Source organism: Macrobrachium nipponense, chromosome 2 (assembly GCF_015104395.2).
Source record: "Macrobrachium nipponense isolate FS-2020 chromosome 2, ASM1510439v2, whole genome shotgun sequence".
NCBI classification, from domain to species: domain Eukaryota; kingdom Metazoa; phylum Arthropoda; class Malacostraca; order Decapoda; family Palaemonidae; genus Macrobrachium; species Macrobrachium nipponense.
The window spans coordinates 136,048,542-136,066,666 of record NC_087201.1 but is presented as its reverse complement, the minus strand read 5'-3'; the positions used below and the strand labels follow the sequence as shown (position 1 = coordinate 136,066,666).

At 44.3% G+C, this 18,125-nt stretch overlaps 1 protein-coding gene across 1 annotated transcript in view; it reads right to left on the bottom strand.

The window, feature by feature from the left end:
- The window catches only part of LOC135221020 (lipase maturation factor 2-like), a 77,431-nt gene that overhangs the window by 34,306 nt on the left and 25,000 nt on the right, over positions 1 to 18,125 (bottom strand). Inside the window, exons 4-6 of the mRNA XM_064258741.1 lie at positions 16,737 to 16,915; positions 16,357 to 16,468; positions 7,050 to 7,199 (exon numbers count right to left, since the gene is read on the bottom strand). Coding sequence (XP_064114811.1) covers positions 7,050 to 7,199; positions 16,357 to 16,468; positions 16,737 to 16,915 — 441 coding nt within the window. The remainder of the gene's footprint in view (positions 1 to 7,049; positions 7,200 to 16,356; positions 16,469 to 16,736; positions 16,916 to 18,125) is intronic.

The following is an 18,125-nucleotide window of genomic DNA, read 5'->3' as shown; positions in this document are numbered from 1 at the left end:
GCTTCAAATTTTTACCACTTATTCTTCAACTTATAATGAAATGCTGCATACTGAATTAGTTAGAAATTTGAGGTCTTCAAGTTAATTAGTTTTGCACTTTTTAACATCACTTTTAGAAAAAAAAAGCTTCACACAAAAATCAGTTTAGCTCTATGCAAATCAAAATACTATATAGTTATGCTACACTCTGTAAAACTTGATTGAATTTGGTTCAGTCTTCTTGGAGTAAAAGAACTTATTTTTGAAAAAACTAAGTTTTGAGAAAAGGCCAGAAAAAAAGCTTAATTTATAATTGCTACAAAACTATGCCAGTTAGAAGGCAGATTTTTGCTATAAAACTATTTTGTCTTATAAAAAATATGCCCTGAAATTTACATTGCATTAAGTGGACAGAAATGTGATTTCTTGATTTCTATATTTTACCCAGAATTCCCATTTACATTTTTACATAATGTTTACAAATGAGTTTGAAACTCTGACAGTTAGAACACTGATTTTTGCACTAAAACTACATTGTCGACAATGCCCTGAAAATTATAATGTACAGTAATCATATGAATAGAAATGTGATTTCTTGATTTCTACATTGTACCTAACATTCGCATTTATATTTTTATGTAACGCTTGCAAATGAATTTGAAACTTTGACAGTGAAATGGCTGATTCTTGCACTAAAACTTTGTCATACAAGAAACATGCCCTGAAATTTACAATATAATCAAGTGAACAGAAATGTGATTTCAAGACTTATACATTTTACCTGAAATTCACATCTACATTCTCATGCAAAATTTGTAAATGAACCCATCAACAGTGATAATTGTGAGCTTACTTTGAATTCCAGAATTCACCCTTTCACAAACAAAACTGCTTTCATTTCCTGACTTTCCCCAGCACCACTGACAAATTAAAATACAGAAATCCAGAAATCATACTTCTACTCACTTGATTATACTGTAAATCCCAGGACACACCTCCTATATGACAAAACAACTACAGTACAAAAATCAGCTCTCCAACTGTCAAAGTTTCAAATATATATACACATATTTATACACATACATATAGTATATATAAATATCTCTCTCTCTCTCTCTCTCTCTCTCTCTCTCTCTCTCTCTCTCTCTCTCTCTCTCTCTCTCTCTCTGAAACCCCAACAGTTAGAAGACTGATATCTGCACCGAAAGTATTACACCCACATGTAAAACTTGTCTTTTACATAAGGAATTACTATTCAGTGCCAGCTGGACTGGTCATAAGATTTACTAACAAGGTAGTTTGGCAAAAACTGCTTGTCCGATGGTTGGAGTCCCGGCCGACTGGAGGTAAACATACCACTTTGCTTTAGGCCCAGGAACAGAGTGAGGGGTGGCATGAAGTGGGACTATATGTAAAGGACCTCAGATTTGTATAGTTAGGAAAAATACAATTTACTTTCAAAAATGGTGATTTGTTCTGACTCGTTATACAAACCATTGGTCCTTTACATAAGGAAGACTCACTTATTGGTGGGAGGAATCTGAATCTTGTGAACAGACTGGTGTTCACCCAACCTGGGTTTCCTCTCTGGTCATAAGAGCGAAGGGGGGGAACCTAGCCTCTGTCCAACTGATCGGAGTGAGAACTGCAGGATCAGTGGTCAAGACCTCTGGACCAACCCATAAGAGGGAGGTAAGCATACCGCTTATGAATAGCAAGCAAGAACTTATGTCCTTAAGTAAGAAGCCAAATATAAAGTAGTATTGGGTTTGTTTCTTACTGCTGTTACTGCTGTCTGCTTCCCCCCTTACTAGGGAAGGACGGATAAATGCTTCTATCCCTAATGAAAGGGATAGAATGGAGCATTGTGATGACTGCTACCCTCTGCCTGCAGGGAGAGGGAAGAAAAGAGAAGGAAGAGGAGCCAGTCACACTCTCATTCACTCTCCATTCATGTGATATCACAAGGACGAGATGCTACCTTGTCTTGTCCTGTAAAGGAGCTGGGTAAGCTACACAACTTGTTGAGCAGCCACCACGGGTCCCAAGGAAAAAGTGTCTAAGGACCTATGGGCAATATCCCAAAGGTAGAAGGAGGTGAAGGTGGTCTAGTTGGACCACACCCCTGCCTTCAGCACCTGTGCGACGGACAAGTTCTTGCGGACGAAAGGTACTGGTGTCGGCACTCCCCTCGGAGTCGTAAACTTTCCTGATTACCTCACAAAGCCAGAAAGAAACTGTTCTTGGACACTTCTTTCTTGGTCTGAGTTTTCTTCAGAAAGCGCCGTAGCACCCTCACAGGACAAAGCAGCATCTCTTCCATATCATTACCGGTGAAGTCCTCTAGGAAAGGGATCATCAAAGACTCGAACTTGGCGTCAGGGACCGAAGGGTTCTGAGTCTTCGCTATGAAATCTGGGACAAAATCGAGCGTAACTTATCCCCATCCCTCGAGTGTTTGACATTGAAGGAAAGACCATGAAGTTCTCTTACATGCGGTTGGTTGACACAGCAGGTTGTGCCATGGGGGAATCTCTCACGGTGCCTCTGAGAGAAGAGCCAGCAGGTTCGGATATCAAATGGCTTGGGTGCCACCAGAATCATCCGAAGATTGCTGGTGACCTTGCGAATCAGGCAGAACGGGGGAAAGGCGTAGACTATGAGGTTGTCCCACGGGTGTTGGAACGCGTCCTCTGCAGCTGCCCATGGGTCCATTACAACTGAGAAGAAAACCTGAAGTTTTCTGTTGTGCCGGGTGGCAAACAGATCCACTACTGGACACCCCCACAGGTTGAAGAGCCTTTCTGCCATGTCTGGGTGAAGAGACCATTCGGTCCTAATCACCTGATTCTGGTGGCTGACCTTGTCTCCCACTACATTCCTCTTGCGTGGAATGCATCTAGCTGACAGCTCTACCAAGTGAGCTACGGACCACTCGTGCACCTGCATTGTTAACTGGTGCAACGGGAGGGACAATAGGCCCCCATTTGTTGACGTATGCCACTACTGTGGCAGAAGTTGAGGAGTCGATATCTGTCCTGTACCAACTGCGGGCCAGGACCAGCCAATCGTCGAGATACCTCGTCAAATGTATCCCAACCGAATGGGCCCAAGCCGACACCAGAGTGAACACTCATGTGAACACCTGTGGGGCGGTTGAGAGACCGAAACAAAGTGCCCTGAATTGGTACACTGTCCCGTCGAGGATAAAGCGGAGGTACTTCCTGGAGGACTGGTGGATAGGTATTTGAAAATATGCATCCTTCAGGTCCACCGAAACGGTTCAATGGAGAGAGATCTATCACCGGTCTCCAGCCCCCCGTAGACTTCTCCACCAGGAAAAGTCGGCTGTAGAGACCCGGTGACTGATCTTGCACAATCTCCACAGCTCCTTTGCTCAGCATGGTCTTCACTTCTTGTGTCAGTGCTACGTCCCTGGCAGAACCGGGGACGTACGTCTGAAGGTGGACCGGGTGTGAGGTGAGGGGTGGCCTCGACTCGAAGGGCAGTAGGTATCCCTCCCGAAGGACATCCACTACCCAAGTCTTGTCTCTGTAGCGCTGCCAAGTTGCCCAATGGCTTGCCAAGCACCCCCATTTCCAGCAGCAATTGAGGGGGAACACCGTCCCTAGCGTTTCCCTCTTTTCCCCTTTTGCTTAGCCCCTTTCCCGTGAGAGAAGAAGGTTGAGAGGAGGGCTGATGCTCACTTCTCGAAGCAAAGAGAAAGGCTAGGTCTTTCCTTGCGCTACCCTCGACGGTGCTGACATCTTGGGAGTGGAGGAAGCGCTAGCTAAGCTCCGAGGCTTAGCCGCAGTTGAACAAGACTTCCCAGAAGTCTTCGTAACTGCTTGGTGTACTAAGCGGTTGCTGTCCTAAGCTCTCCGCTTTTCCACTGCAGCGACCACCATCTCTCCGGGGAAGAGAGAGGAGGAACCCAGCAATGGTCCGTTGCTTAGACCCAACGTTACCTCGTGACCGGCCACCCTGGTTACGCGAGTCAGGACTGTGTCCCGTCTCCTCAAAACCAGGTTGGCTGTCTGGTGAGCAAGGTAGGAGATGGCCCTACCTCCAGACTGACAGTCTCCCGAACGCTGGGTCCTCCTCAGGAACTATAGCTCCCGAGGAGGCTGTGACTCTGGATACCGTGAGGGACCACATATCCAGCCTGGAGATGGCCTGGAAAGCTGACATGGCAGTGGATTCCAGGGCCGATGCCTCTTGCTGCGAGAACCAGAGGTTCTCAGACAGCAGGTGATGAAAAGCCACTCCTGGAGTTAGATGAGCTAGCTCCGGGTCAACCCGCTTAGATGGCAATGGGTCTTCTGAAGGCACTTAGAAGCTCCGCTGACGAGGCAGAGGAGGGGGAAGCAGCTTGTCTGACCTGCTGGCTCTGAGTGAGGCCTCTTGTCCGGAGACAGGGGCGTTCACCTGGTCCAGTACACCATTGGCCAAGGAAGACCGGGGTAGTCCCACCATCGCTCTGGGTTCCTTCTTAGGTCCCCAGAACGACTCCAACCTTGATGGAGGGTCAGAGGGAGCAACCACTGATCCTTCCCCAAGGTCGTTGTGCTGATGAATCAGCGCAATGACCTCTGCAAAGGACTTCTGTATCTCGGGGGTGATTGTGTCCTGAGGCAATGGACCGTCAGATCCATCCAGGCCGATCACTCCCCGAGACACTCTTCCTTCAGGAGGAAGAACCTCGCCAGACCCTTCGTGGTCTCCTCCAACCACTTGAGCGTATGATGTTTGGTCCTAAGACCGAACCAGGCTTGTAGGCTCTCATGGCTGGACCATAAGGAGCGCACTCCTCACGGTCACTCCTGTTCTCCTCACTCCTCCCGGTGTAGCTCGAGGAGGTGAGGAAGACCTGTCGCTCCTACCCTGCCTATCAGCAGAGCCGGTAGGCTGGGAGGACTGCAGGTGATCGCCCAACCTGCGGTGGCAATTGAGCTGGAGGTCTGGACCAGCAGTCTCCCTGCGGAGAAACGCTGGACCGAGGACAGTAGTGTCGGTCTCGTGCATCAGGGGAGCTGCTACCAGCCATGTGAGCCGTCCAGTCCCGGTGGGAATGACGGTTGGGTGACTGGTAGCGTCAGGTAACTCGGTGAGAGCGAGCACTGTCCTCACAACGCGCCACGGTCCCAGAAGCAGCCGAGGCTGTTCCTGGTGACCGGGGGACCTCTTCCCAGCCTCGACATGTGAATGGTCTGGTGGGACTGTCACGTCAACCCTGGGAACCGGATGATTGCTGTGCAAGTGATCGTCGGTCTGGCGAAAGTCACCTGAGCGACTCTTACTATCTTTCTGCTTTGTGCCTGGATCCTGACGGTGAGCGTACTCAGCCGTCTGGTTCCTGGCTGCACGATCACTGGTAGGTGACCGTACACTCAGTGACGCTCAAGAGTGCGCAGAAGATGACGATACCTTCCTCTTCTTTTTGGACTTCTTCTTCGCCAGCTTCCTCAGGACAGCAGACAGGTCTCCCAGGCTGGAGCTGGGGCGGTTGCGGTGGCCATTGGTCCCAATTCCACCTGGCTGAAAGGACCTGCAGGAGTGGCAGCACTTCCACGGGCAGGAACAGGGGCAGCAGGTACAGTGACAGCAACAGTAGGGCGATCTAAGGGAGAGCTTTTTGGGCACTCGAAGTCGGGGGAAGAGCGAGGACAGCAAAACCAGGTGGTGGTGGTACCAACTCTCTCCGGGGCATGTATGGCAACGGAGCTTGTACCGCAGCCATGGGGGTGACCGTGGTTACGTGCTGAGTATACACCAGGCGAGACGGAGCTGCATAACCCGGAGTCGACACAGTCATAGTCATCCTTGTCTCCATCCCGTGAGTGACCAGGGCTGCAGCAAGATGATGGATGAGCCCCTGAATACTCGGAGTGCCCGGAAGACTCAACGAGCGCCACACCTGCTGAAGATCCCCACCCGCAGAGGCAAACACCTGAGAAAGCAACAGTTGGGTTGAGGGGGGGGGGGGGTCCTGTTCAATCAGCGGGGGAAGGATCCCACCCTGAGTGGACAGAAGACCCCGAGTACAACTCCAGGTCGGGGTGTCGCCCTCCCTCCTCTGCACTTGACAGATCGAGTGAAGAGGCGGAGGGAGTCATGTTCCCCAAAGGGGAGAGAGCCATACTCGGGAGCTGACGAGGAGGGAGAAAAGAAGATGATGTATCAGTCACCAAAGGTATTGAGGGAGAGCTTTCTGACGACACCTTGGCGGCCCTACTTGGCTGCTTCCTCTTTTCGTACAGCTCCTCCGACCAAGAGACACAAATATCGCAGGTCAAGTCCCTAGAGCATTCACACCCTCGGCACCTTGTACACAGCGGATGAAGGTCCACAACATCACTGGACCTGAAAGCCCCACATTTTCGGCCTCCCACTCCAGGGCACACTCTCCAGTTGGATGGGGGCTGTGAGGGCTTCTCTGATTCGTGGGACTGCATGATCAATCCAGCAATGCAATACCACAAAAACAAACAAATAACAAATAAGAGTACTTTCAGTCACTTCACACTAGTATTCTAAGAAAACAGGTTGAGAGGCAAGTAAGCTTGAAAACAATCTCACGACAGAGGCGGGCAGAGAGACGAGCACACGTCTTCACCCGACGGTGGTCGAAAGCAAAGTGGTATTTTTACCTCCAGTAGGGCGGGACTCCCGACCATCGGACAAGCAGTTACTGCTGAACTACCTTGTTAGTGAATCTTACGACCACTCCAGCTGGTGCTGAATAGTAATTCCTTATGTAAAGGACTGATGGTTTGTATAAAGTGTCTGAACAACTGAAATTTCTGCCCCTATGGGTTTTATAGTGTACGTACTACCTATCACTACAGCAGCAACTAGAGTCTTACAGGGAACTACTTTGTGGTAAGGATGAATAACTAAAGATTATTTAAGTTTTTAAAGTTACCAACTTTATAGTTTATCATGTAGTTTGGGTTTTAATCTGGGTTAAGGACTACAATACTGACAGAGCAAATGCCATACATTATACACTTCCTGTACATGAATGTAAGAAATTGCATACTTTATACAATAACCACAAGGAACCTTACCTATAGCAGACTCTATAGTTCCCTCAGGTGTAACCCGGAGTGAGAAGTAGGCCATGGTATAATATGCTAGGATGCCATAACCTATCCACTTGAAAACCCAACTGCAGGTATTCTTGACGTACGAGATGAAACCAAAAGACAAGTCCTTCACTGTGAATGGGGTATGATAGTCATTCAAATGATAGCATGAATTCTATTGTAATAGCTATAATGTGTAATTAGAAACCAATTAAATAAGATTTTATCAAACAAATGTTCCACAAATACCTAGTATAATAATAACTTTTTCAAAAGGGTCAGGACTTCAGGGGTGGTGCATAAGTGGGAAATATTGTGAAGCCATTGTTAGATTAAGGTGGTCTTGTGCCAGTATGGAATGAAATATGCAGTTTTTTATTCTGAAAATTTTTTTTGCTCAGACCACTTGTGAAATTTCATAAATAACAGCTTATAGTTATGATGACTGGTACAGAGTCAACTTATAAATATGACGTTTTCATAGCATGAATCGTGTTTTGTGCATAAAAGTCAACCAGACACAATTAGCCTTATTGGTAATCCTCTCAGCTTTGTGTCTTCAAGGAAGTAATAAGAAAGGAAAAATAGAAAGCTAATACTGTAGCTAATAAAAAAAAAATTCACACATGCATGCATTTACCCCATCTGTAGGTATTGACTGCTGCACTCATTATTTTGCATAAATTATTTGTAACACAGCAAGAAAGATGGGACCGAGAGGATGACACTAATTTATGATTGATGGGGTTTTATGAAAAAATTAGTTACATGTCATAGAGACTTTATTTGCCTTATTATAAGCTCATCAATCATAATTCACCTGAATAAGTCTAAAGAAACCTAGGGGGCAGAGTAAGCCAGAAACAAAGCATACGAGGTAATTTCACAGGGTCCTGTGAGGAATAAAACTGTATAATTATTGTTTGAAACTGTTAATTACTGTTTGGGTTTAATTGGACAGTTTATGTATAAAGGTATTTCTGTTGTTGTGGGTTATTAAGGAAGAGGTGTAAATGACCGTTTATGACTAGTTGAGATTGTATATTACTTGTTGTTGATTGTCAATGATTATTTAAGATGTTCTCTTGGAGAGTGGGGAGTATGTGTGGTTAGTTGAAGTCAAGCCCTGTAGATTATTACCTCTCCACCAAAGGATCGTTGTGTGTCTGTATCCATTATATATATATCATTTTTTAAGTAAAGAAGAAAAACCAAGTCTGTGTTTCTTTACTGCCACAAGCTATCTAGGCAGTATGGAGAGTAACTTCGACTTGAAACTGATCCCTGAGTATGATGGCAAAAACGCACAATCTGTTATGGAGTGGCTGGAGAAGTTGGAGTTGGTTTGCAAGCTTCGGAAAGTTGATGATGTGGCCAGTGTGATTCCTCTGCGGCTTACAGGTGGTGCCTTTGCAGTGTACTTACAGTTACCCACAGCAGATAGGAAGAAGGTTGACAAGGTGAAAGAAGCATTGTTGGCTGCGTTTGCTGTTGATCCCTATGTAGCCTATGAACAGTTTGTCAGTAGGAAGTTGCACAGTGGAGAGGCACCGGATGTCTACTTAGCTGAGCTACGTCGACTCGGATCCCTATTTGGAGGAATTTCTGAGAAAGCTCTTGCATGTGCTTTTGTAGCTGGACTTCCAGAGAGAGTTCGTCAGCTGTTGAGAGCCGGGTCTCGCATGGAGGCCCTCGATCTGGAACAGATTTTGGCTCGGGCACGGGCGGTTCTGAAAGATGACCTTCCTTCTGTTTCAGTGGAAACATGTTTTGGCGCCACAGGAAGCTTGGGTTCTGTGCCAGTAGAAACAACAGTTCAGAAATGTCATGTATGCCTTGGACCAAATCACTTTGCCAGGGACTGTCTTGCTCACAACCGAGTAAATGGTCGATTTCGGAGCAGGGTAAAGTGCTATCGGTGTGGTGGAATGGGGCACATTGCGTCAGCTTGTCCGGGAAACGAGCAAGGAGAGGAGGCATCAGCGCCAGCCTCCTCTCCCCAAACCCACTGAGTAAGGTGCTGCCAAGTACTGTTTTGAGTGTAGAGGGTCTTCAGTGTTGCGTGTTAGTAGACACTGGGTGTTCTCAAAGCATCGCTCATGTCTCATGCTGTAAGGCATGGAACAAGTGCGCAGTTAGCATGATAACTGTGAGTGGGCAAGAATGGGTGTGTGAAGGAATGGGCGTCGTGCACTTGCAGCTCAGTAATGGAGCTACTGCCAGCATTTCTGTATGTGTAACTACTCTAATGCCCCTCGGTTTTAAATTTCTTCTCGGCATGGATGGTGTGAGGGCTCTAGGAGGAGTCACTGTCGATACCCAGGGTGGTGTACGTTTTGGAATGGAAGACACTCTTTTTTCTGCAGCTGCTGATGTGAAGGTGGGGGTGGATGAGCGTGATTTTAGTGCAATTTATGATCCTGTGATTAAATGTTGGACAGCTACATGGAAATGGTCTGAGGGCAAGGAGCCTGGCGTCCTGGAGAATGGAGTAAAGGCATATTCTGTACCTCAGGAGGCAAAGGACCTGTATGAATCAGAGCTACAAAGATGGGTGAATGATGGCTGGCTGCTTCCTTATGATGAGAATAAATATGGACCACCTAAGGGGCTTATTCCCCTCATGGCTGTTGTACAGCAAAATAAAAAGAAGGTGCGGCCTGTACTGGACTTCAGAGAACTGAATACGTACATTGATGCATTTACAGCAGACTCGGATGTGTGCTCAGACAAACTACGTGAGTGGCGCAGGCAAGGAGTAAATGTATCTGTAGTAGACTTGGCTAAAGCTTACCTGCAAATAAGAATCCATGAGTCTCTGTGGCCATACCAGACTGTATATTTCAAAGGCCAGAGGTATTGCCTGACTCGACTGGGGTTTGGCTTGAATATTGCTCCGATGGTAATGAAATCTGTTTTAAACTGTGTTCTCCTTCAGGACCCAATTGTAAGAAAAGGAACATCAGCTTATATTGATGACATCTTGGTGAATGAAGATATTGTTAAGGCCAGCCGTGTAGAGGAGCATCTGAGAAATTTTGGGCTAGTAAGTAAGCCACACCAGAGACTTGCTGAAGGGGCTCGAGCATTGGGCCTGAGAGTTTGGGGGGAGCAGGAGAGTCTTTTTTGGAAAAGGGACAATGACCTGGGCGATGCACCAAGACAATTGACTCGGCGAGCAGTGTTCTCATACTGTGGTAGACTGTTAGGCCATTACCCTGTTTGTGGATGGCTGCGAGTGGCGGTAGCATTCATCAAGAGAAGAGTCAATAAAGTCACTGAAGGATGGGACGACGTCATTAATGATGATTACATCAAAATGTGTTTGCAGGAACTTCTGGAGAAGGTTAAGAAGGATGACCCTGTGAGAGGACAGTGGAATGTCACCGGTGACAAATTCAAGATCTGGGTGGATGCTAGTTCTCTTGCGCTTGGTGTTGCAGTGGAAGTAAATGGTTCCATTGTGGAAGATGCCAGCTGGCTGCGGAAAGACGACTCTTGCCACATCAATATGGCTGAGCTAGATGCAGTCATTAAAGGATTGAATCTTGCACTGGCTTGGAAGATACAAAAGGTGGAATTAATGACTGACTCATCTACTGTGCATAGATGGATTTCAGATGGACTTTTAGGAAAAAGCAGATTGAAGACTAAGGCCGCAAGTGAAATGCTCATCAGAAGAAGACTAGGAATAGTCATGTCATTGATAGAAGAGTGTGACCTCCAGCTGTCTATTACACTTGTGTCTTCTGCCAATAATAAAGCTGACAGTTTGACACGTGTACCTCAGCGCTGGCTGAGGGACCTTGGTTCATGTCACCAAGATGCAAAACTTGTGTGCGCTTTTGTTGTCCCTGCCATTAGTGATGGAATTAAGGAGATCCATCATGCTGCTGGTCACCCAGGTGTGAGAAGAACTCTCTATTTTGTGAAGAAAGTCCATCCAGGAGTTACCAGGCGGCAAGTACAGGCTGTTGTCAAATGCTGTGAGGCATGCCAGTCAATAGACCCGGCCCCAGTGAAGTGGCAGAAGGGTAGTCTGGAAGTGGATAGTGTGTGGCAGAGAGTTGGCATGGATATTACTCACTATGATGGACGGCCGTATCTTACTCTCATTGATTGTGGACCATCTCGATTTGCCATCTGGCGTCGGCTCCATTTTCAGACCAGTGAGAGCATCATCGGGCAACTTGAGACAGTGTTCTATGAACGAGGAGCGCCGGAGGAACTGTTAACTGACAATGACCCTGCTTTTCGCAGCAAACTATTTGCTGACTTTGCAAAAAAGTGGTGCGAGCATCTTAATTTTAGATGTGCTTATGTTCCATCAGGAAATGGTATAGCTGAGAGATGCCATCGAACTGTTAAAGTCATTGCTGCAAGGAAAGGCTGCAGCATTGCAGAGGCTGTATATCTGTATAATTTGATGCCTCGTGATGACTGCGACTCAACGACTGCCCCTGTCAGTATGCTGTATTCTTACCCTGTGAGGGTCCGAGGAGTGGATCCATGCTCAATGAACAAAGTGGCAGTGAGTGGCCCCTACAAAGCAGGTGATGAGGTGTGGGTAAAACCATCCAACATGCGATGCAATATGCAATTTGAAAGAGGCAAGGTTACGAGAGTTTTGTCAGAACAAGCTGTTGAAGTCAATGGAGTTCCACGCCATGTTAGAGATCTTCGTTCGTGTTCTTCACAAGGATTGATATTGAGTGAGGAAACTACTGATGCTGAGGATGAGGAGCTTCTTATACAGCTTCCTGTTCATGAAGATGAGGGGGAAGAGGAAGATTCAGGCACTGTTGCTGAGTGCAACGCAATTCCAAGACTTTCAACAAGAGTTAGAAGAGCTAGAGTTTGTAATATATGTGAATGTAATTCAGGGGGGAGTGTATAATTATTGTTTGAAACTGTTAATTACTGTTTGGGTTTAATTGGACAGTTTATGTATAAAGGTATTTCTGTTGTTGTGGGTTATTAAGGAAGAGGTGTAAATGACCGTTTATGACTAGTTGAGATTGTATATTACTTGTTGTTGATTGTCAATGATTATTTAAGATGTTCTCTTGGAGAGTGGGGAGTATGTGTGGTTAGTTGAAGTCAAGCCCTGTAGATTATTACCTCTCCACCAAAGGATCGTTGTGTGTCTGTATCCATTATATATATATCATTTTTTAAGTAAAGAAGAAAAACCAAGTCTGTGTTTCTTTACTGCCACAAAAACCCTGAGAAAGAACTTGTCCTAGTTAATCTTTAATGAACTGTGGGCTTCTCATCCAACTGAAAAACAAGACAACCTTCTACTGTAGTGATGTCCATTTCTTGATGTTCAGAAAAAGGGATGAGAGGAAAACCACATTATCCACTCAAGCCGTAAATTAATTTATGTTTAGCTTTCCCTGGTCAGCCTTGGTATCATAGCTGGAACTGGGTTTATATCTGAAGCTAAATAGTAGTGGGAGCTGTGGTAGGATCATCAACTACCCAATAATGTTTGGACCTGAGAGATATCAGATTGATAGCTCAAAGGTAGAACTATATTTTGCAGGGCTGGGCCACTGATTCCAGGGAGGGTCTGGTTTTAGGGACAGGACTCTGGATTCTATCTGGTTTGCCCAAAATACAATTAAAGTGGGGATGATTGTATTCTTGTAATACTCTTAGTCCCATTAAGCAGGTTTGGCTGACACTTGGGCAACTTTAATTGTATTGTGCCATCCGTGGGGTAGGGTAGGAGGTGGATATTTGGGAGTTGGCTCCCGCTTGTGCCATTGGTGGAAGCATAAACTCCATGAAATACTGATGGCTATTTTAATAAGGTGTGTCCCTAGCAAGGTCATCAAACTTGAGGCAAATGACCAGGCATTGCTTGATGATACATTAGATGAGCTTACCATGAAAAACAGACCAATTCAACACATGGAGTCAAAATCATTCAAATGAAAATTACGCCATTTTTGTTGAGTCTCGCTGTGCTGCGAACAGAACTTACTATACTGCCATGAGAAATTACAATAATTTCTTGAAGAGGAAACTTGAAGGAATTACTCAGCCCCATCTGTGGTGAACCAAATTGACATCATCTATCTTTGGGCCAGGCTTGCCCTCCATTTCCACCAACTAAGAGATGATGGTAGATTGGTTACTGGCCCTAGCAAAAAAGCTGAACTGATCCATCAAGCTTTTGAAGCTAAGCAATCAGCTGAGGATGTCCCTCCTCCTGACACTTGTCATCCTGAACCTCTTCTTACAAAATTTGCATTTTGCTCCAGGGATGTTAAGAAAATTCTGGATGATCTTTGCGGATAAGCGCAAACTCAGTAATACAGTGCCTGTTCCAAAGAGTGGCATATCTGCAAACTGCAGTAACTACAGGCTGTGGTTTCCAAAGTTACTGAAAAACTAATTTTTAAGCCACAATATAAGTAAAGTGGTACCTCGAGATACAAAAGGCTCAACTTATGAAAAACTCGAGATACAAAAGCAAATACGAAAAATTTCATGGCTCTAAAGTCAAAGATTCGCCCGGACCACCGATAACAATTTTGAAACTCGCGCGCCGCCAACTGAGTAGACTCGCCACCATCCTCCTGCTCTCCCATTGGTTCCTGATGCTAGTCACCGCCATGAGATCCTTCTCTCCTATTGGTCAGCATCCCACCCATGATGCATCTATGTTGCTGCGTGCTTCTTCGGTCACTTCACGGCATCATCAGTATCGTACGCACGCGGTATTCGTTCGTTCTAATGATTTAATTTATTAACATAAATTTATTAGTGATTTTGTTGTAGTATACTTTATCATGTTATGTGAAAACTTTACTACATACGTATACGTACTACATAACATAATTACGTACAGTATATACGTAGTCATGGGTCCTAAGAAACTTGAAATTCACGGAAAGAAGAGGATGTTCTCTTTGGAGACGAAGATGGAGATTATCAAGAAGTATGAAGCTGGTATGCGATTGAGTGTGATCGCCAAGGAATACGGCCGAAATCCGTCAACAATAGGCACCATCCTTAAGCAGAAGGATGTCATCAAAGCAGCTACACCTTCCAAGGGCATCACTATTTTGTCCAGCATGAGGACCCACATGCACGATGAAATGGAAAGGCTTCTTCTTGTCTGGATAAAAGACAAAGAAATCGCTGGCGATACGATAACGGAGACTGCAATCTGCCACAAGGCCAGTGCTATTTTCGGCGATTTGATTGCCCAGGCTGAAGGGACATCAACGCCAACCCCAGACTTCAAGGCTTCGATGGGGGGTTTGAGAAATTCCGTAAACGGACTGGCATCCATTCGGTGGTGCGGCATGGGGAGGCGGCCAGCTCGGACACGAAAGCAGCCGAAGCCTTTAAAAAGACGTTCGACGATAATATGATCAACAAAGGCTACAGTTCTCAGCAAGTTTTCAACTGTGATGAGACTGGCCTTTTTAGGAAAAAAATGCCTCGTCGGACGTACATCACGCAGGAAGAGAAGAAGCTACCCGGGCATCAGTCTATGAAAGACAGGCTTACGCTCGCACTTTGTTCCAATGCCAGTGGGGATTGCAAGGTAAAGCCCCTACTTGTCTATCATTCCGAGACTCCTCAAGCCTTCAAGGCCCACAAAATGCTTAAGCAGAAGCTTCCAGTGATGTGGAGGGCTAATGCGAAAGCCTGGGTAACGAGGCTTTTGTTCACCAAGTGGGTGAATCTGTGTTTCGGCCCGACAGTGAAGAATTTCTTGGACCTCCCTCTGAAATGTCTTGCTGGCCTTGAGGAAGATATCCTAGCGGAGTATTCCTTCATCAAGGTTCTTTATCTTCCACCTAACACCACCCCTCTCCTGCAGCCCATGGACCAGCAAGTGATATCGAACTTCAAGAAGCTGTATACGAAACATCTTTTCAAAAGATGTTTTTCGACATCACTGATACCACAAACCTCACCTTGCGTGAATTTTGGAAGGAGCATTTAGACGTCGTCATATGCATCCGACTCATCGACTAAGCTTGGCAGGAGGTTTCGAGGTGAACCTTGAATTCCTCGAAGAGGAAACTCTGGCCTGATGCCGTATCTGCCCGAGACTTCAAGGGATTCGACGTGGGCGAAGCTGGTGCTGCAGATTCAGGAACAGTTGACGATCCTGTAACTGTCTCGCAACCAGATCTTGACGAGATCGTTGCACTCGACAAGTCCATGGGGCTGGTCGTCGATGAGGACGACATCAATGACCTTCTCGAGGAACACCAAGAGGAGCTTACGACGGATGACCTGAAGGAGTTGGTGGCCATGCAACATATCATCGTTCAAGAGGAGTTCTCTAGAAGCGGCGAGGAGGAGGACGACGACTCTATGACAACGGCAGAAATAAAGGATGCTCTAGCTGTTTTTCATAAAGTGCAATCATTCGTAGAAAAGAGACACCCCGAAAAGGCTTACACAGGTCGTATGCTTGCACAGTTCGATGACGTTTGCCTGAGTCGTTTCAGGAACATTTATCAAAAGTAGGCAGAAGTAATCTTCCTTGGATAGTTCTTTTTTAAAGAGGCCTTTAGTATGAGTAGTAGTAAGCAAAAAGGAAGAACCAAGTGATACTAAAAAACAGAAAGTTGAAAGTGGTGAAGAAGTTGAAATTTTGTATAAAAAAAAAAAAAATCTAATTTTAAGTTTTTTGTAAAGTTAAGTGTTACAGTTTTGTTAATGTGTTTCGTAAAGTTTAGTTTATGTTTTCCTTATATTTTTTATGTGTTTCGTAAAGTTAAGTGTACATACATATCTGCCGTTTGTCCTCCTCTGTCGCCACTTTCGGAGATAGCCTCACTCGAAAGGTAAGCTTCCACAGTTTATACTACATACGTACGTATGTACGTACAGTATTTCTTGTATACTATGTTCACTAATACACCTTCTTTACAGATATATTAGCAGCTGGACTGGATAATGATTTTAAAATAGAAACACTGTTTACAGGTAGTCCCCGGTTATTGGCGGGTTTCCATACCTGGGAGTGTGCCGATAAGCGAAAACTGCCATTAACCGAAACTCAATTATTTATGGTGCCATAATGGCATTTATGGTGCCGATAACCAGTTATCAGCAATAAGCACCCTTATGTCGCCGATAACCGGAATTTGTCCCGTTATGGCGCCATAAGTCATCGATTTTATGGGGCTAGACAAGCCCCATAAAACCAGATCGCTGATAACTGAGTCTGCCGATAACCGGGGACTGCCTGTATTTCCTTACTACTAACTTGGAAAAATAAAAATAAAACTGAGAAGCAAAAACTCACCATGTTGATAGCCTAAATGAACATCATCCATAAGAGATAAGCAAAGAGTAAGTGTCAACAAATTGAAGAAATTGTAATTTCCCGTAAAAACAATCATCACTTGCAAGAGAATCTGTAAAAAAATACACAAAAAGGTAAGCTCCTAATCCAATTTTTATAGACAATATACATACACTCAAAGACCTTGAAATACTTAATTCTAAAGAAATATAACAGACTGATAAGATGAAGTTGCTGATGAAACATATATAAAGTAATGATCTGAATGTTTCTGTATTAAATTCACAACACAAAAAAGTACATTTTCATCTTCATAAAATGAAATATTTTTGAGTGGAAAAATGTAATTTTCACATACAAAACAGCAGCACTTTACTTACCTGGCTGTAGCATGCAAATATTCTGTGAGAACGCACAGGACTGAAAAACAAGAAAGGTACAGGAATCTCTATTAAGAAGGTTGCCACAATGCACAGTTTGTTCCACCATACAGGAAGCTGATGGAAATACCATGCCAAGGGTGTTGGGATACACTGGGATTCATAATGAACTGTCAGTGCTGAAAAGGAAATAGTAAGTGTATGAAGATTATAATATTGGACCTTAAACAAAAACAATGTTACACAAAAACCATATTTTATGCTACAATCATGGAAAATAAAAATATCATCATAACAATTACATTATATAAAGATGAGTAACTTATTCATGATAAGGGTACAAACACTGGCATTTAAGATACAAAAGTAGTAGTTTAAAAATCCACCAGTAATTTCTCTCAAAAAATTAATTTTTATACAATCCTATTACATACTTATAATGGCCCACATTTTTATTCTAAACATATTCCTAGACACCTTATTCCCAATTTCCAGAAAATCTGCTATTAACAAGCAAGCATCTGATGGATCCTGAGGCCATGGAAGAAAAGTGGTGTTCTTACTTATTGCAGAGGTTAAACAAACCTGTGAATAACCATCAGGAATTTTGACTGGATGCAATTAATTTACATGAGGAAATAATTTTCTTCCAAATTTTGGTTGTTTAATTACAATGTCCATCAATCTTATATAGCCTGACTTCATCCCTAATTGTTCCCAGGGTCAATATGTTCCATGTAACAAAGTTTGGAAGTCCCACTCTGCATGTTCACGTAAGTCGCCCTCAAGTATTTCTCAATTTCCTTCCTCACTTTTCATAAGCCTACAATGGTGCTGGCAGCCATGTTTCTCTGTTCCCTCAGTGTGCTTATTTCAAAGCAGGATAACTTTTTCCAATGCTCATTTCCAACTGTTTTTCCATTTTCTTCATCTACTTATCATTTATTTCAGGCTTACTGCTTCTTCATGCTCTCAAGTGTAATAAGAGCCGTATCTAAAATTAGAGTGTTAATTGTTCGGTGTTGTCCTTCTGGATTGTTGACTTTGTAAAGTACAGTTAAATGTAAGTACTGTAATTAGCTATTTAAACATCCTGAGATTTTAGCTCTTTTACAGATTTATTCATTCCAGTCTTACACATTTTTATGGTTTTGTGCTTAGAGTTGGTTTCTTGTCAGCAGCAACCAATTAATTTTACTTAATCATAATACGTAGAGCAGTAGAAAAAGTAAATATCATTAGTTTTGGTACACTTTTATTCAAGAATTTTGTTCTTTCCCAGGTTCGAGAGCCTTAGATTTAACTCTAGGTAGGGTTTTTTCAACTTTAATTGCTATTATTCCAATTACAGTACTCATATTGCTTCCCATAACTGCTGATTTTATGGAT